The sequence below is a fragment of the Mirounga leonina genome, unplaced genomic scaffold (genome assembly GCF_011800145.1).
Source record: "Mirounga leonina isolate KUSES-001 unplaced genomic scaffold, KU_Mleo_1.0 Mir_169, whole genome shotgun sequence".
Classification (NCBI taxonomy): domain Eukaryota; kingdom Metazoa; phylum Chordata; class Mammalia; order Carnivora; family Phocidae; genus Mirounga; species Mirounga leonina.
Window position 1 is genome coordinate 18,399,697 of NW_023270431.1, and position 21,056 is coordinate 18,420,752.

The 21,056-nt window shown below is 35.8% G+C and overlaps 1 protein-coding gene across 1 annotated transcript in view; it reads left to right on the plus strand.

Annotated features, from left to right (window-relative positions):
- The window catches only part of EPHA6 (EPH receptor A6), an 833,709-nt gene that overhangs the window by 601,844 nt on the left and 210,809 nt on the right, over positions 1-21,056 (plus strand). Inside the window, exon 10 of the mRNA XM_035015180.1 lies at positions 1,489-1,614. Within this exon, the coding sequence (XP_034871071.1) occupies positions 1,489-1,614 (126 nt within the window). The remainder of the gene's footprint in view (positions 1-1,488; positions 1,615-21,056) is intronic.

Genomic DNA, 21,056 nt, shown 5'->3' on the forward strand with positions numbered 1-21,056 from the left:
TCCAATTAGACACCACTAATCATCTGATAGTAGCCATTGGATTTGCATTTAGATTTTTCAATCTGAAACCACAACTCCCATTTAGTTATAAAGATATCATAAGAAATATGGACCAGAGGTAAAGATGATCTGATGATCTCTTTTCCTCCAATCTAAACTTTGGGAAGTCAAGAAAAGCACAGTATTTCAGAATCATTGTCAGGTCTACGTATGCCTACAATGCTTTACTGGCGATATTTTGGAAACTCCTAATATTCTCATGGGTGCATATCTGATAGCAGGAGACAGTAGGCAAAAAGTTATGAAAGAAGGCAACAGGCATAGAACTCATGAAGCAAATTCTGCTAGTAACAGGCATTTCATCACGTCCTCTAAACTCACTTGATCACTTTTTCTTTGTTTCCTTTTGAGATTTTCTTGCAAGAGCATGTTTCTAAGGAAACCTAGCCAACACTTAACTCAGGGTATTGTATGGTTTTCAAAATCAAAAGCAACAAAACCAAATATCATCCATCCACTATGCCACGGATTTATATTGATCTTTTAATCCCTACTAATTCAAATTTAATAAAGGTTTGTTGTGTGGTTATTACCTATAAAACCGTACCTAAGGTATTTGGAAAGATATAAAGATGTGTAAGAGATGATCTGTCCTCCAGGAGCTAGCAATCTAACCTGGAAAACAGAAGCCAACCAGCAAACCAAGGAATGTCCACAGGCAATCTGTGACTTCTTCAGATACTGGAAGAAGTTGTGAATGAATATATAATCACACATTCAAGTTTTCTACCATCCCTATTCATCATCCTAACTTCTGGTGGGCTTTGAGCCCTCCACGCCTTTCAAGGAGAGTAGCAGGTACACAGCCAGTGACCAGATTTGGGCCTTAGATTCCCACCCTTAACTTCAGCACAGACAGGGGGTCCTTTCAGGACCATGTGCAGTCTGGCTATGAAAGCAACCACAAGAACAGGAAGGGCTGTTGTCCATTGTCATTGTCCATGGATCTGTTCTTTATTGCCTGAGAGTTTCTGAACTGAGGCATGAGTTTGGAAAACCCAGTGCCTAGTGCTAGTACGAAGGGTTCAGGAAGGACACTAATAGGCTTTCTTGTTTTGGAGGAAAGGCTTATGTCTTTTTCCCCCATGTCCTGAGCTAGATCAGGTATGAAATATGGGTTGTTAGTGAATAAGTGAGCTGATTAAACATTTTACAGAGATATCATAAATATGTTTTCTGGAATCTGTCAGCTCACTCTCTATTAAATCACCAGATCATTTTACATTAACAGGTAAATAAATTTTTGATTTTAAGTACTCAAAGCTTTAATGGGGGGGTGAGGAGGAGTGGGACAAAAAGAAAAGAGAATTAAATTTAAATAATTAACAATAATGACTACTTTAGTATGTCAATCCTTGTTTTAAACATACACAAGATGTGTAATTACTAAAATATTTTAAACTAAATCAATCTTTTATTTTGTTGCAGTACATTTCCCAGGAATTAAAACTTACATAGATCCAGATACATATGAAGACCCATCCCTAGCAGTTCATGAATTTGCAAAGGAGATTGATCCCTCAAGAATTCGCATTGAGAGAGTCATTGGGGCAGGTAAACACAAAATCTGTACTTTTTTTTTTTTTAAGATTTTTATTTATTTATTTGACAGAGAGAGACACAGCGAGAGAGGGAACACAAGCAGGGGGAGTGGGAGAGGGAGAAGCAGGCTTCCCGCAGAGCAGGGAGCCCGACGCGGGCTCGATCCCAGGACCCTGGGATCATGACCTGAGCCGAAGGCAGATGCTTAACGACTGAGCCACCCAGGTGCCCCAAAAATCTGTACTTTTGAAGATAAGATTCCTTGATGGTTTTGTGACTGGTTTATCAACACTATATTTTAAATCTTAGTAGTTGTAGTCATTGAATATTTTTAAGAAATGAGAAGCAAAATTTTCTTATATATGTTATTTTTTTTAATTATTGTAAGCACGTAAATTCATTTTCTAAGCAATGAGAGAATTCGCAAATGTTATTTTTAACTCCTGTACTCTTCTTTCAGTATAGAGAAAGCTTACAATGAAACGAGAGTGATGCAGGAATTTATTTTGAAGATGCAACTTCAGGAGTTTTTCATAAGTTATTATAGATTTACTCAGACCCCAACATTTATAGACATATACTATAATTAGTATTCATATTGATGACCTTGAGGCTCTGCAAGATCCAGAAGTGTTCTGAAAATCACTGAGGATAAAATTAGCTTCAGTATAATGTTTTATGTCATTTCAATGCTAATTAGTGATTTTCCCTATGTAGAATGTTCAAAAGGAACACTATTTTATTCAACTGTTCTGGATAAATACAAATTTATTGTGAATTAGCCCCCAACGGTTTACTCTGTACGTTACTTAGGGCAGAGGCTAAGCTGATGTAACAAAGAGACCCCAGAATATTTATTCCTCTTTCAAATCCTTGACCTAAAGTATATAGTCCATGTTAGCAAAGGAGCTGTTATTCAGGAGGTCTTGAAAGGACCCAAGTTCCTTTTACTCTTTGCTCTGCCTTCCCTTAGTGTGTCATCCTCCTCTGAATGGTCAAAGCCTTCCAGCCTGTGAGAAGGAAAGAGTTCAGTCTTTTTTTGGGGGGGGGGGGGGCTTTGCCTTGAAGGCAATAACATGGAAATTACAAACATGTCTATTCACATCTCAATGGTCCAAATGCAATTACCTGGGCACCCAGAGAGAGAGTTTGATATATAATCTCTGACTGGGCAGCCATGCATGCAGCTAAGAAGGGGAGGGAAAAAGTGTAAGTTGAGAAGGGAGACTGGATCCTGAACAGGGGAATTGGTCTCCCCTAGATACTGGATATCTGTGTAATCCTTTGGAGAGAACAGAACATACAAAAGCATGGCCATTCCAGCCAGGTTCATGTCTTTGCAAAGGCAAAAGAAAGCAGCTGATTATCCTTTGTCTATTTCCAAAGCCCTTCTTCACCAGAGGACCAGCTGCAAAGTCTGCAGGGTACAATGCAAACTGAAAATGTACCCATCACCCGGTGATGGGTATTAAGGAGGGCACGTGTTGGGATGAGCACTGGGTGTTATACGCAACCAATGAATCATTGAACACTATATCAAAAACTTATGAGGTACTATATGCTGGCTAACTGAACATAAAAACAAAATGAAAATGTAGTCTCTTGTTAAAAGTTATTCAGAATTTCTGAAGCTTAGAGCTTTAAGCAAATGACAGGGTCCTTCTAAACTCAAGACTCTGAATGACTACTCCCATTAAGTGAACTCTATTCCCCAGATACACAGAAATCTAGCGCTATACAAGAATTCCAGAGACCATTTGGAGAGCGCCCTTCCTTATATCACTTTATTCCCCATGCACAGTGGATCATCTCATCTCCTGCAAGGCCAGATCTCCCTTTGAAAGCCGACACAAGGGGCCTGTAGACTTAATCCTAATGCTCACAGCTGAAAAGGCTGTCTTATCAGAAAGATTAAGAACCTGGAATGAAATCAGATTCTCTATTCTCTTCTGTTGAACATAAAGCACATCAATGGGCATTAAAGGTATAATTGAAAGAGTGATTGCATTATATTCATTTAGTTTGGGGATTCATTTACTTAAGACAGCAGAGGAACAGAGGAGAGAGGAGGCCAAATAATTCCATTGCACCCTACGTTTGGCTTTCATCCTCTGGTCCCCAAGAAAAAGTGTTATGTCCTTTTATACTTCAGTGTTCAGTCCTCACGTAGATACAGTAGAAGCATTTTCCATTAGAGCCCTTTGTGCATAAATTAAATGCCAGTGTCTGAAATCATAATGTTGAGAAATAAAATCAAATATCTAAGTGTTAACAAATAAATTATTTTTGCTTTTAGTTTGTAGGTTTTCTTCAACCAACATGTAAATTTTACCCTAAAAAAGTATAACATATTGCCAAAGCAAACAGTAACTGTTAAAGAGACTCTTTTAATATCATATTCCCCCTACCTTATCTAACCTTGAATAAGTTATATTGGGACTCCTCTCATTTGGCAAAGACAGAATATCTAAACCTTGTAGTCAATCCTATATATTAGTGTCTCTTTTTTATATTTATTCATCTTTGGTTATTTCAATTTTCAAACAATATGCTCTTTTTATTGTCCATAGTCAGAAAAATCATAAAATTGCTTTATGAGACAAAGTTGTAACATAACTTTCCTCTTTGCACTCCTGGCCAGTACTACTTTGTTAATTAACCCCATTATGTCATGTTCCTAAAACTCTATTTGTAGGTGGAAAAAATTAGTGAATGTGTGGACATTTCTCATAGCAACAGTGTGAAAAAAGCACTGTTTGGTCAAACTAAAGAAGAATTAATAGAATTATGTTAACGTCTATGATGTAATTACACAACTGGTTACTTGCCTAACATTTTACTGTAAATATTTTCCTTAGGTTGTCATATATCCTTTAGTTTTTTTCCCACCTATTTAATTTTTTCTTCTCCAACTCCTACTTTCTCATCATTTGTGTGCATTAGGTATTCCCCTTGGAAATGTAAATTAAATGACTTAAGTGGCAGTGTAGACACTGGACAGAGGTGTGCTGGAGTGAGGGAGATGGGAGAGAGGCAAGATATCAGGTCTTAGTAATTGTCAGGGGAAAGATATTTAGGTCTGATTAAAGCACTGAAAGTAGAGATAGCCATAGAGAAGATATCTATGTGGAATCCACATAGAGGATATCTATGTGTAATAGGAATTCACAATTCATTACTGAGAAAAATCAGTAAGACCTACGTAGCTTTTGGTGAAAAAATAGTTAAAAATGCTGTTCTGGGCTCTGTCCAGAGTAGTGAAATATGCCAACTTCATGCAGAGAGGAGCCTACAGAGTCAGGTTGTGGGTAGGAAGCAGGTATAGTTAGTAGGCCTCTGACTTCTGGGGTTCCTTTAGTGGGATTAGACTATAGATGAAAGAGAGAAAAAAAAGCTGAGGATTGATAAAGCCTGTGTTCCCTACAGGCTCATGCTTTTGATTCAGATCAGGTCTAGATAAGGGTGACTGGTCCAATTTGAATAGTTCCCAAAGTTGACTTGAATTTAGAAATTAAGTTGAAACAGAGCTTTGGAGTCAAACAAAATAGTTGAGTAGTGATTCTGTGATTTAACAGTTGCATGATTTGGGCCAAATTCTGGGCTTCAGTTTCTTCATCTGTAAAATGGGCATATACTACCTACCTTCTGGAGTTGTTGTCAGGCTTAATTGACATATATATGTATAAACATCTGACATTCAGCACAAGGGATGCAGCAAATCATCTTGACCTGCCTCCTCTAGTGTATTTTATCATTGAAGCCTTAATATAAATAGATATCTCACTTGTGAAATTGAATTTTAACCCTTGGTAATGATAATGCTTTCCCTGGCTACTTCCCTTTGGAGATTCTTTAATTCTGATGATGATGATGATGATTAAAACTTGTTTTTTATTCAGCACCTACTCAAGGCCTGGCCCTGTGTTAAGTGCTTTTCATATATTTTCTTATAAAATTGTCATAATAATCCCATGAGGTAGATAGTATTATTCTCATTTCTAGATGAAGAATGAGATGAAGAAAGAGTAAGTGACTTGCTCAACATTATAAGACTAGGTAGTAGAGGACCTGGGGTTTAAACCCAGCTGTGACTGACTCCCAAAATTATTTCTGAGGCCAAAGAAATAATGCTTCAAATAAATAAAGAGGCAGAACATTAAGCCTTTTTATGGTGGGGGTGGGGAGGCACTTTTATGTACAAGGCTGTTATTTGCTGCTGGCCAATGGGTCCTACTAGAATTCTTTTCCTTGTGTTTTGCTCTAAAGAACAAATGTCATTCTAATGCCAGTATTGTTAAATGCCATTTATTGCTTGTATTTACATTTCTAAAATTTGCCTTCTCCTTCTTAAATAAAGGTATGTCTTTCTAGAATATTAAAAGCCCTAATTTAACTAATGATAAGAGTATTCAGAATAAGTAAAGCATCTTTGAGCAATTGACTTATCATTGTAATTCAAATGAACTGTCTCAGAGAAAAATTAGCAAATCTCATATTGATGCAATAAATAGCATCTTTTCTGGGTTTTTTGGGGTTTTTTTTGTTTTTTTAAAGAATGCCTTCCAGGCTTCTAATTGGGAGACACAGTATATAATCATTAAATATTCCTTAAATTAGTTGTTAAAAAATGAACCCCAAAATAGCTACATTAAAGTTTTAAGACAGAAAAAAGCATAGGAAATGATATCACATTTAATCTGTAACATTTCTTAACATGTTCACTGAGTAATGTTTGTTAGATGGCTAATATCTCCTTATAAAAGGCATGGTGCTAATTGGTTTTTTTTATATTGTCACTATGCTTATCAAAAACATATGTAATCAACCTGTCTTCCACAACCTTTGTCCTGGGATTTTCAACTTTATAACCACCTGAATATTATGTGACAAATACTTAGAAAATTTATTCAATATCTAGGCTGAATATACACACACACACACACATACATACATACACACACATACACACACACACATATATATACATAAAATCCCTTATCTTTCACTATAAATTTTACTTTTTTTTTAAATGAGTTTTCTAGGACAGTTTTGTTTTGTTTTGTTTTGTATATAACTATTCTATTTAATAGTGGCAGCTTATCTTTGTTCATCAATACAGGCCTGAATTTCCATGAAAATGCACATTTCCATTTAAATGAAGTAAGCAGCCCTGTTGCATAGGAGACTATCAAGATCATCTATCTTCTTTGACTTTTTGCATCATAAAATGAAATACTGTGGCCAGAGAACTGTAAAACAGAAATTCCCAGGCTAAAAGAACCAAGTCAGATTAGGATAGAATCATTATGTTACACATATTTTGAGAGATAATGAGAAAACAGGTAAACTGAATTTTAATCATGGGCTGGAAAAGGTCATCGAAAGGCTTTCCCTTTTTCAGGGCAGTACTGAACCTAAACCATTATAAGAAAAACTTGCCTTGCTGAGTGTCTATAATTTTGAAACATTATTCCATTGAAAAAATCATTCTTGTGTCTCTAAGCCCATAGGGCACCCTCTTATATTTGACCTTCCTCTTTCCCCAGTCTCAGCGGAAATGCATAATATCTCCCTGTCATTCATATTCTGTTCCTTTATCTATACAGAACTCATTATTGCCTCTACTATCAGCCTTCTTTTCTCTTGGCTTAGTGTCACCATATTTTTTTCTCTTTCTAGAATAGTCCAGGAAGTTTTAACTGTTGGTTTCTCAGCAATCATCTGCAGGTAAAAGAAAGTCAAAAGGACAACAAAAAGGATATAAAAAGTGAATGACAAACCAGTGATTTATTCAGCCTAATATTTGGTTCTGTTATTGCCTTCTCTTTTGAGGTCATAGTTGTACTTGTTAATGTGCAAGGCAAAGTGCTTACTTTCTGGGCCACTCCTAATTCTCTGCTGCCATCCCCCAACTAGCCTTTCAAGAATCTATTCTTTTTTCAATTATCCTAAAGGAAATCTCTCATCCCCTGTATGATTTTGTTCCTCTTCTTCAACTGTATTGTATTTTTTGCAACATGACAAGAGGAGTGTAGACATTTTTCCAGATGTGGTTTCACAATTTACTTTTTATAAGAAGAAACTTGAGTTTATGGCCTGTTTTTTCCATATTTGATGAGATGATCTCAAATGCAAATGTTGTCTTGTCTGTCAGTTGAAAAGATTTATGGTAGAGGTCAGATTAATTTTCTTTTCTATCCTTAGAAACTCCTTTGCCCAACCAATTAGACTGAAAATAAGATCAACAGTAGATTCTGGCAAGACATTTGTGCCTTTTACTCAAGAATTTCATAGCATTCTAAATCAAATGATGTAATGAAAGATGGGCTTTATCCATTCTCCCTGGACATTATAATATGAATAAAAGGAACAGACAAGAGCCAGACAGACCCAGGCTTGAATCAGTTTTACTATTAATTCACTCCATAACCTTCAGCAATTTAGTAATCTCTCAGAAATTTGATCTGCTCACCTAAAGAATGGATTCATAATAATAAAAATAGCTATCTTGTAGAATTAATGTAAAATTTAAAGATGACACATACTGAGGCTCTGTCATAGAGTAGACACTCAGTTAAAGGGCAGAAACATGACTGTTGGTTAAAAATAGTTTCTATATTCAGTTGAAATGGCTAAGAAGAATGGTACTCTATACTCAACTCTTAAAATACTTTTGATATAAACATCTGCCCATACAAAATTCCATTGCCAATACCATAGTAACTCTAATGATATATATGATTTTCAGAGTCAGTTGAAAATTAGTAATTAGAAATGAAGTTTCATTTTTATCAGTACATTAAGAGGTATGCCCGTATGAGCAAATTCTTTCTTTTTTTTGTTTTTCTTTTTAATTAAACTCAAAACTTAATTCCTTCTGTATCTTGTGAGGTTATATTGTGTGTGTGTGTGTGTGTGTGTGTTTATTTTTACTTTAAACTTCATCATATGATGAAATGACTTTAACAAAAGAAAATTTACTTCAATATCTTAATGTAAAACCATTGTAAACTAGTCTTATCAATTTATTCCTGGAATATCTAAAACATTAGGTTGATTTATCAAAGATAGGACTATATATCAATTTCATAGAATTTAAGTTAATTTTATTTACTTGTATTTCAACACTCCACGTCTTATTTGGGAGGGCCATTCAGTGTACATTTGCTATCTTACACATGCTTTTCCTACTCATGCAAGATGCCTCATCCTAGTAGTTATTTGAGAAATGCTTGTAAATAAATAAAAAAATGAGTAATTAAGTGAATGACTAGAAGAATATAGAATAATTTCTAAGTAATTCCTTTAAATGACTATGTCTATCTGATAATCAACAAAAATGCTAACATGGAAGATAAGTTAAAGGACAACACAATAAATCTGATATAAAATCACATAATATATGTAAAGTAAAAGTAAGGGGGAAGAACAAATTTATAGAGGACGATTGTGAATTATAGTAGTTGCAATACTTTATGTTAATAATTGACTTGATAAATCAGACCAAACTAATAGAACTTATTATATGCCTTTGCATTTACATAGTGAAATACAGGATCTTACAGAAAAGAGTCCATTGTAATTTTGCTTTCTATTGAGTTTGTGTAACAGATGAGGTAATTTGGAAGAGTTTTTTATTAGTTACAAAGAACTTAGTAATTTTCCAAACTTTGATAAATATTTTTATAAATATTGATAAAATATTTGGCAAAATGAAGAAAACTTGGCATCTCTTTTCAAAAAAGTACTCCAAGGAGATAGGGAAACTCTGGGTACATCTTGTATAGAAAGAAAAAAAAAATGATACATTCTCTTAAGGCTAAGGGCCACAAGAAAACCTACACATCATCAATTTTTGTCCCTTATATATCATTAATTATCTCTTGCTACATAACAAATCACCCAAAAACTTAAAACAAGAACACTTATTATCTTACAGTTCCTATGGGTCAGGAATTCAGGCACAGCTTAATTCCTATAGGATGGCTCACAAGGTTGCTGTGAAGGTGTCAGCTGGGGCTATTGTCTCATCTGAAGGTCTTATCTGAAGCTCAGATGGGCAAAGATATACTTCCAAGCTCATTTATATGATTGCTGTCAGGATACAGTTCCTTGAGGTTGTTGGCACCGAAGGCCTTAATTCCTCACTGCCTGTTGGTTAGAGCACACCCTCAGATTCCGGCTATGTGGGCCTCTCCAAAAGGCTAGCTTATTTCGTTAAAGCCAGCAAGAGAGTCTGCTGGCAAGATAGCATACTACATTGGTGAATAATGAGATGTGAATTAAGATCATAAATCTTATTATATGATTTGCTTATTCCATACTGTAGTTCATTTAGCATGAGGTAATTAGTTCATTGTTTCCATAGTGATACTTGTATTCTCAGTCTATGTATTTAACTAATGACTTCTGTCTTTGTGGCCTGTCCAAGTTATCTTTTGCTATGTGACAAACCATCCCAAAACTAAACGGTTCAAATAATAATCATTTCATTTACTCATAATTCTCTGGGCAGAATTTTGGTTTGGGCTCTGCTAGAAATGGGGGTTGTCTTCTGGTCTCGCCTGGGGTCACTCCTATGAATGATAGTTCAACTGGACAGAGTTGCTATTAGGCGGTTGGGCTGGGGGATCTGATTCCATATGGCTTCTCCTTCACCAACAGGCTATGGATAACAATCTCAAGGCAAGTGTTCTAAGCAGATAAGAAAAAGAGTTATAAAGTCTTTAGGCTTTGTCCCTGAACTCTTACAACGGAATGCTGACACTTTAATTTGGTCAAAGCAAGTCACAAGGCCAGTCAAGATAACAAGGTGGAAAAATAGATTCTACCTCTTGATGAGAGGAACCACAAAGTTACATTACAAAGGGCATGCATACAAGGTTGGGAAGAATTTATAGTCATGTTTTACAATCTACTATAGAGATGATTACTTGGAAAAAAAAAATGAATCGTCATTTGTTAAGCCTAGCATGGATAATAGGTTATGAATTTATTTGCTATTTTCTCTCTATGACCATTTTTGCTTTGCACTCCTAATGAATGATATTTGTGTTTTCCTTATTTAGTGCCTACTAGGTAATATGCATTGGGTTAGGTACTATGAGATTTACAAAAATAAATAACAACGGAGCTCAGGCTCAAGGACATAAAGGAGGGTTGCGTCGCTGGCTCAATTGGTTAAGTGTCTGACTCTTGATTTTGGCTCAGGGCATGATCTTGGGGTCATGAGATTGAGCCCCACATTGGGCTCCATTCTCTCTCTCTCTCTCTCAAAAAAAAAAAAAGGATATGAAAGAAAGTATAATACATAAGGTAGAACAGTGAAGTAGAAGGAGGTAGAAAGAAGCATCATAAGTGAACAAAACATATGTGTAAGTCACTATTGAAATTTAAAGAATCTAGAGATCACTGCAGACTTAGCAATTAGATTGCATTAGGAAGATGGCATTTGAAAGATAAGAAATGCCAAGATGAGGGAACAGCAGGTATAGAGGGGGAAAGAGCAAAGCGGTAGAAGAGGCGTGGAGATTATAAAGAGGAATTTTGGAAAGTTTCAAGAGATTTTTAGAGTTAGATGTCACTGACTCTTTACTATATCTAATTTCTCTTCAAAGCCTAGGCTTTTCCTTTTTCTTGACACAAATATAACTCTAGGCCTGTTTCTTGGCTTTTAATTGTAATGGCCTTTTTAGTTTGGTGACTTTTTAGTTTTAATGACATATAGAGTTTAAAATGATTAAAGAAAAGAGGATTTTTTGGTTTTTTGGGTGAATAATAAAAATAAAATGTCTTTGCTTCATCATGACTGTCTTGAGAAGCAAGTTGAGATAAACTTGATTCTAACGGACCATCCAACCTTTATCAAAACAGGACCAGTGAAAGTGTTCACTGCCCCAGCAGGCAGCACATTCCCTTAGGAACAGTTCTAATAAATCGAGAATCTCTGCAAGTAAAAATGTGCTTCCTCATAACACTGTGTATAATCTTAGAACACTACCCACTGGTATTTGTTCTGCAAAACTGAATTTATACAAAGTAGCTCCACTCCTTCTCCTCTACTCCATGACCCTTCAGATGTTTGAAGATAATGTGTGAACCTCATAAATCTTTCTTTTCCAGTCTAAGTTTGTCTAAACTTTTCAACCATTTCCATCTGACATGATTTTCAGACACTTCATCAGTCAGATAACCTTCTCTGGAGAACTAGAGTTTTTCTCTAAGTCTTTTTAGAATTGAACCCAATACTCCAAATATTTTTCTGATGAATGCAGAAAACACAGGGCTAGTACCTTTCCTGCTGTGCCTCAATTAATGCAGCCTAAGTTTGCATTTTGCTTTTTGAATAGCTGCCATATACTGTTGGCATAGGGAGCGCTAACTGCCGGTTTATTCCCAGTGGTCTTTCTCAGATGAGTTGCTCTTATGCGAGACTTGTTTCTTTACGTGTCCAACTGACTTTAGGATGGTGAGTGCAAGGCTGTGTTTTATTTATACGCCTATACTATATATCTATATAAATTATATATATTCTCTATCCAAACTGACATATATTTTCCTCATATTCCCATTTAATAAATATTCCTATCAAATCTTATCATGTAGGTGGATTTTCCTAAACGCTCCAGGTCTTTTTTCATCTCAGTTAGGTCAGCCTGCATAATTAGGGTCCTTTCCCATATCATCTGAGTTTGTTCTGCTCTGCAAGTTAGCTATGTGTCTTTCTCATGACTGAGCTCAGAGCTCCCTGTGTGGCAAGTTTTTTAATACACTCTCTAATTTTCTTCTTTATTAGAATAACTGTGTTCGCATTGTTGGAATTCTGTATTTTACGGACACCTATCCCTCCCTTTTTATAGAATCTCTGATCATGGAATCCAACCCAAACCATGTACACTATTTTTAAACTGCTACCCTGAAGTTTAATGAAGTGTAATGTCTACAGTTCAGGCTAGTGCTTTTTTCTTAGGCTTTTAGGTATCTTAGAATGAAAATAGTCAGTTTAGGGGCACCTGGGTGGTACAGTCAGTTAAGCATCCAACTCTTGATTTCAGCTCACGTCCTGAGATCAGGATTATGAGATTGAACCCCACTCAGGCTCCATGCTCAATGGGGAGTCTGCTTGAGTTTGTCTCTCTCCCTCTCCTTCTGCCCCTCCGCCAGCTTTTGCTCTCTCTTTCTCTCTCTCTCTCTCACTGAAATAAATAAATAAATCTTTTTTAAAAAGTTTAAAAGAAAATGGTCAGTTTTGCCAAGTTTCCAGCCCTTACATTTCATATGTCTTTATTCAGAAGTAGGTCCAAATCACAATTCATTGACCTTTTGAAAAAATGGAAAGAGCAACAAGACAGGTATTTATGATCTGTGTAGCCTCTCATGTATTGCTTTCATTGATGGAATAAATACACTCACAGGAAGAGAAAGTGTGTTCTGTAAGGATTGTTTAGAGCTTGCAGCAGCTGGGCTTTCTGTGTTGGCCAGTGCAGTTCCTGGTTGAAGGGGAAACGTTTGGTACTCTGTCCCTGCCAGAATCTTTCCTGTGGTTCCCTCCCACGTTTCATCCTATCAGGAAAGGTAGTCTCCCTTCGATACTAATAGTAGGCAAGAATTACTAAATGTTTACATGATTGAAGCAAGCTTTACATGTATTTATCATCTCTTTGAGTCCTTACATTGCTGAGAATGACAAGAGTCACATATGTCCGTTTTACAGACAAGGAGACTAAGACCTTAGAGAAATCGAATTACTTGGTCACAGTGAAACAGCTAGTAAATAATAATGACAAATTCAGCTCCAGATTAATCTGAGTTCAGAGCCCATGCTCTTATTAACTTTATTACAAAGAACCTTTTGTGTTTGTGAATCTATACCTTTTCCAGAAGGATAGCATCTTCTGTCACTTGTGCAATAGCTATTCCTATAAACTACCGTTTATTACCATAATCTCCACATATCTTAGGTGAATTCGGCTGTGCTCCTTGCTTTTGTCCCAGCCATCTGTCAATCCATCTGTCAGTAGTCACTTCTCAACTCCATGCTAGGAGGACTGTGTCACCATTGCTGTCTGTTCTGGTGATCTGTGACGGCAGTGTGAATTGTCACCGCCACCACTGTCCAACCTCGTGTGCACTGATCCACGGAAAACCACTGCCTCACCAGGGCCAGTGTTAATGTGGATGCTCACTATTATCATGAGGTCATTCTTTAGGGTGACGTCACAAATTTCCCTCACTGGAAGAAAGGTTCACATGTTCATGTATGCTATATCAATCCTCAGCTAACCCTGTCAGCTCTGCCTTCAAAATATATCCTAGAGCCAATCATTTTTGCCACCTCACAGCTACAGACCTGCCCCAACCCACCAATATCGCTCCTGGCCTCCTTCCTCCCACCTTTGTCCCTCTGTACTGTGTTTTCCACACATACCACAGAATGTATACAAATGTAAATCAGATTATGTCACTTTCTGCTCACCACCCTCCAATCATTGCCTGACTCATTCAGAGTAGAAGCCTGTTCACCTACTAGCAACCTCTCCAACTTCATCTACCACAACCTCTCCCTTGCTCACTGCTCTTGCGAAACAGTGAATTCCTTGCTCATCTTCAAACATGGGTTATGCACTCCCATCTCAAGACCTTTGTACTTGATGGTTCATCTGACTCCACAACACTAGCTCTAGTAACATCATGGCTCTTTCCTCATCCCCCCACTTCTTCCAGCTTCTGGGACAGTGTTATCTATCAGAGAGACCTGTAAGAATGTTTATAAAGTAGCAGCCTTCCTCCCATACTCTTTCCCCCTTACCCTGCTTTTTCTCTATAGCAAGTATCACCAAGTGCCATATATTCATTTTGTTTTTCCTATCATTTGTCTTCCTCTGTCTCTCTTATTCACTGCTATTCCCTTAGCCCTTTAAACAATACTTGGCAGGTGGTAGGTGCTACATAACCTTAATGAATGGATAGAGATTTTATAATGTACCAAAATGATGAAAGTATTTATTCATCCATAAATGACTTTTATCCTCAAAAGAGTTATAGCCTCATGTAGGATTAGAGTGAGGGGAATGAGATAGTAATTCACCTTATACATTCCCAGGGTTAAGTGTTGTGATGGAGGTATAATAAGGATGCATCAGCCTCTCAGAGGAAAGGCATACAAGCTAAATTGAGGGATCAAGGAAGGCTGACCCAAGAGATGACTTCATGACTGGAAAGCAAGTAAAGAATGTTAGAATTATGCAATCAGATTTACAATTAAAACCATCACTCAGATGTCTTGTGGAGGAAGAATTTCAATAAGCAGTGATTGGCAGGAAAGTAACCAGTAAGAATGCAGGGATTCATGAGAGCAAGGCACACAGAGCTAGTCTCAGTTTTCTGACCAGAATGACTAAGATAAAGAACACAGAAACAAACAAACAAACAGGGATATTTAGAAGATTTAGAAGATTTGACATGTTGAAATATACGTAGAAGGATCCAGTAATTTTCTAGCCAAGAATGAAAGTCTGGGCTCTTTTGATGTTATTTTGTTTGTCTTTTTGTTTGTGAATATAATCGGAACCCTCTATTTTAGAGTTTTCAGTTCTAAGTATGTAATTGTTTTTAGATGACAATGACTTCTACAAAAAGGTGAAAGTCACTATGCTCTTACTGTAGTGAATAACATTTCTTTACCCCATTATCTATACTTCCTATGAAAATAAGAAGTAACTGGGACATTGTAAAGGGATTAATTACAGTGTAGAACCCTACCTGATGAGAAGCAACTCTTCAAAATACAATGCCCATTTTCTAAATACTCATGACCAGGTCAGTAAGAGAAAAGAGAAAAGTGAAGTTCCTCCCAAAGTAGGCAGAATGTCTTGCTTGATAAAACTGTAAACAAAGTCCAGAAGGTGTTGCTCAGCTCCTTGTTGGGTAGTGGGCCCCAGGTATTGCAGAAGCTAATACCTGGCTAAGGATAGAAAAATGAAGAGGTAAGGGAAGAGAGTAAAATTTTATTTTTAAATATTAAAAATACGAAAGAATAAGCGTGGTTTGTTGTCTTTACATTTGACGCATTAGTCTATTAAGATTCACTTGCTGATTGATGGAACAAATGCCCGTAGTATATTTAGTACATAGTACACAATAGCACCTTTTACTTTGTTCCATGAAGTTTAATAGCACTCTCCACAAAAACAGTAGTCAACAATTTTAATTTTTAAAACCCAAGTGGCTTGCACATATCTAAAAAATTAAAGAAAATAGAAGGGCTTGTAATGAAAAGCACAAGCATATCACCCCTTCCCTTCACCCCATCCAGCTCCAAGTCCTATGCATCCATGACAGTACTATTTAATGGATTGTTGTGGGGTTTTTTCTAATTCTAACTGTTATGTCCATATTTATTGTAACATTAGATGTTATCTATTGACTTCTTATTATCACAGATAAAGATTTAACTTCCTTATAACACCTACCTCTCCTTTATAACTTTAAATATTATTTTTAAGTCTTTATGTATTGTTCTAACAAATGTAAGTACTTAATTTTTATACTTAAAAGGTTTTTTTTAAACTATAATCAAAAACAGCTTATTTTCAAAGTGCTATACTAATGTTGTAAATGTTTTGGCCCTTTCTGCTAAGATTTCTGCTATGGGAGCTCCTGGTAGTCAGATGTTAGTTTTTTTTAGCTAAGGTGGGAAGAGAGAAAGGTTTAACCTTTCTTAACCTGACTGCTGAATTGTGCAGGTCCTTTTAAATTATGCCACCTTCTCCAAAGTTCTAGATTCTATTGGTAACGCTGCTGGAAATTCACAGCTGAGTTTCTCTAGAGTAGAGTTTTGCAAACTGTGATCCACAGGCCAAATTGCCTATTTTGCTGGGCCACACCCATCTGTTTACTCATTGTCTATAGCTGTTCTGGTGCTACCACTGCAGAATTAAGTAGTTGCAACAGAGTCAGAATTATCCACAAGCCTAAAATATTTATTACTTTATCAAACAAAATTGCCAACCCCTGCTCAGATTGCTGCAGACGAGCATCATTCAGTACATCCACGTTCTGCCACCACATTCCTATAAAGCCTGCTTTCCTGCCTCCATTTGGACAGATGCATGAGTCTCATCCTCTGTTCTAGTGACTTAACTAAGTTGGATCCATTATTTCCTGTATCCCATGATCTTTCTCTCTATTTACTAGCTTCACTTTGTCACTGACTTCCTAATTAATAGGGGAAAGTTTGCAGAAGAATTACATTTTCTGGATTCTTTTATATCTGAAAATGTCTTTCAGATAAACACAGTAAATAATTAGTCTGGGGATAGAAAAAAAATTTTTCCCTCTGAATTTTAAAGGTACCGCTCTGCTGTCTTACCTTTCATCCCCATGACTTATTCATTCCATAGCTGGAAGCCTATACTTCCCACTATGCTTCATGCAGTTTTTCTCACCTGAGCTCTGTTAGTCCATTAGTCATTTGCTGAAGCCCTGGTTTGAATTTTTACCATCTTAAGCATTAAACTCATATATTTGGTGTTTGGGTTTGTCCTTTGTAGGTGCAGATTTGTTCTGTTTTCTGGCAGACTTCTTCAACTATATCTATCTTCCAAGACTTCTTTTTTTTTTTTTTTATCATCCATTGTTACTTTAATTTTTATATTTTCAATTACTGGTGATATTAGTATTATCTGATCAGTTTTCTTCTTTTTTTATATATATTTATTTTTTTTTATTCTTATGTTAATCCCCATACATTACATCATTAGTTTTAGATGAAGTGTTCCATGATTCATTGTTTGTGCATAACACCCAGTGCTCCATGCAGAATGTGCCCTCCTCAATACCCACCACCAGGCTAACCCATCCTCCCACCCCCCTCCCCTCTAGAACCCTGTTTGTTTTTCAGAGTCCATTGTCTCTCATGGTTCCCAAGACTTCTATTGAGTATTTTTTTCTATCATCGAATTTCCAGATATTTCTCAATTTTTTCATTATTTCTTTCAACATCCAGATCTTTCTTGATGGATGAAATATCTTATAACACATCATCACTACTTCTTTTAGTTTCTTTGTTTCCATTTTACTATTTTTGCCTCTCTTTCGTATTAGAAACTCTTCTCACATGTCCCGTGATTCCTGGCTTTCCACTCATATTCACTAATAAGGTACTTTTTGGTGACTGTGTGAGAATGTAAACATATCTGCAGTAGGTGTCATTTTGGGTGGTTAGGGGATTATTTTATTGGAGATACTCAAATGCCAATATGTGTTTTGTATTTTCCTTGGGAGTATTTATCATTTTTTCTAGAAAAGAATCTGCTGATAGTTTGTGGGAATTAGTGGTCAACTCTTCCTTATAAGACATCCAAGCTATGCCCTTGCCTATTTGGGGTCCTATGTCTCACTCCTGCCCTGTGTCATAATGAGTGTGTCTAAGCCAGAAGTCCATCTATGTTTCCACCATGTGGAATTCTCTCAACAGAGCAATCTCTCCCTTTCTATGACCCACTGTACCCATTAATACTCCTCAACCACTTTCTATTTTTAAATATTGGCTGAACTCTCATCCACTCGAGTCCCATATTTTGTCCTTTGTCCTCGAGGGTTTATATCTAGTGCTTTCCTTTTCTGTTATTAGAGAGACTTCATCGAGGGAAAGGAGATAAGCATATAGTATACTATGATCTTTAACCAGAATCCAGGCCTACTAGATTTTCAATGGTCTACAAAATGAGATAAGCACTGGAAATAAGTATGTTGATTTATAATGTATTGATTTCTGACTTTCTCTCTTATCTTTAACCCTTCCATGTCATTTTTCACAACATGAAATAAGACTACTAGACTTGCTTCCTATGTATCTTCCTAGGTAAACTTTAAACATTAAAAATCAATCAATAGTCTATATTATTCAAAATATTTTATTTAAAGAACACGTTGTGCTTACTTTTGATTAATAAAAAACAAGTGATGGATTGAGAAATAGGCTGATCTGTTTTTATTTCAAGAGAGCAGCTACTGTATGGAAATGCCAGTTTCATAATACGTCAAATAAAAGCTTCTCTATGCATGCAGACTAAAGGCAATATATTTTACTCTTTAGTTATTATTTTTTTGGTTGTTGTTGTTTTCTTTTCTTTTTTTTTTTTTAAAGATTTTATTTATTTATTTGACAGAGAGAGACACAGCGAGAGAGGGAACACAAGCAGGGGGAGCGGGAGAGGGAGAAGCAGGCTTCCCACTGAGCAGGGAGCACGATGCGGGGCTCGATCCCAGGACCCTGGGATCATGACCTGAGCCGAAGGCAGACGCTTAATGACTGAGCCACCCAGGTGCCCCTGGTTGTTGTTTTCTAATCAGAAGAAACATAGCATCCATGACAAGTGACATATAGCTTTCATTTTTTCCACTAACATGAGCACTGTCACATTCATGATTTTCCAAAGCAATCATTTGACCTTCCATTATTTAAGAAAAGAACAAAGAAAAATAAACAACAATAAAAATATTTAGCATCTTTCTTTGTTCTACTTGCAGTCTTATATGCCTTCACAAAATGCTTTTTAGAAGTTTCTGAAAATTCTACTGTTTATTAATCTCAACTTCAAAGAGTTATATGATATACATTCGCAGCATTAAAATGTATTTCTCTTTACTTCTTTCTTCCACTGGCCTAAATTTAATGCTTTAAAAATACAAACAAACAAACAAAAAAAACCTCTTGTCCAAATACTATGGGGTTAAACTTAGGAAATATTTGAAACATGGTAATATTGCAGCTGTCGGTCATTTCTTGAGCTTTTAATCCAATAAATAAGACTAGATGTTGTTTATGTGGCTTTAGCAGATGCTCTTGCAGAGCTCACGTAGTAGAGTTGAACCCATTATATTCCCTCTCCAACATGAGAGGTGTGATCTAATCTTGGTGGCTACTGATATTCATGACTAATTTGGAGACATTGAAAATAATATAGTCTTATATTTGGAGTTGCAGGTACCATACCAGAAGTATAGATTTTAAATGGATTAAAAAATCTAAGGACCTGCTTAAATATGTTCCAAGAGTGCCAGATTGGTAAGAACTTTCAGGGTCTATATTCCATGTACTATTTCTATTCTTAAGGACAACAACATTATTATACTGGATGAGAGCAGTAACCACCCCAGTAATGAGAGTGGTCCTCGTGGATGTAATGGAGAAGCATGTGTTTGTCCCTCACTAAGATTCCAGAATGTATGGATGTTTTCTTGACATCTCTGAATTAACTAATTCTATTAATATCAGTGGATCATTTAAATAAGCTTGAAGGTCCTAGTATTTTAAATTTTTCTTAAATTTCATAATTAGTTTAGTAATGTGTGAATTAATTTATGTGAAATACTTAAAATTGTGCCTAGTACCTACTTAGCTATTATTATTGTCACATAATAGGAAGCAGTGAGTAAAAGTATATTAAAAAACAGAAGTTTTTCCTAGTTTTAAAATTGCCAGACTGAAGCTGAAGTTTTACCTATTCTAACAAATTGTAAGCAATATTTTCATAATTCCTAAGGTGACATTCAGTATTAGAGATAACAATTCTGGACTTTAACTTTTTACATCTCTCAACAATGAGATGTATAAAAACATATTCCAAACAAGGAAAGCAAAACTTTACAGTAGCAATACAATCAAAAATTGAAAAAAAATCTGTCAAAGTAGTGAGAGTTTTTAATACACTTCCTTTAATAATTGCCAAATCAACAAGGAAAAAAATCAATGAGGCTAGAGGATGTGAGCAATATAATTAACAAATTCTAGCTGATGAATATATAGAGAGAATAATAAACCTAAATTTGCAGCATCCCATTCTCTTCAAGTACACAAAATATTAATGAAAATTGACTATGTACTGGGCCACAAAACAATTTGCAACAAATCAGGTTTTGTGAAATACATTTGTAACCAAAATACAATTAAGTTAGAAATAAATACTAGAAAAGTAACTTTAAAAATAAGAGAGCTTAAAGCATACTTTAAAATAACTCAGATTATTTTAATATAATTAAATAACATTTAAATACTTCATGAGTTATTTTAATATGCATTTGAAAATCTCTAGAACTAAATAATAATGATAAGGAGGTGTGTGTGGGGGTGGGGTAACCGGGTGATGGGCATTAAGGAGGACATGTGATGTGATGAGCACTGGGTGTTATATGCAACTGATGAATCACTGAACACTACATCTGAAACTAATAATGTAGTATATGTTGGCTAATTGAATTTAAATTAAAAAAAGAAAAACTACATCTTAAAATGTATGGGGTGCAACTAAAACACTTTTAATCCACTTCAAAGGTGGATATATACCCTTAAAATGCTTAGTTTACAAATGAAGAATGTTAAAAATTAATGAGCCAAATAAGCATCCATCTTAACAATTTAGAAAAAGAGAAATAGAATAACCACAAAGGAA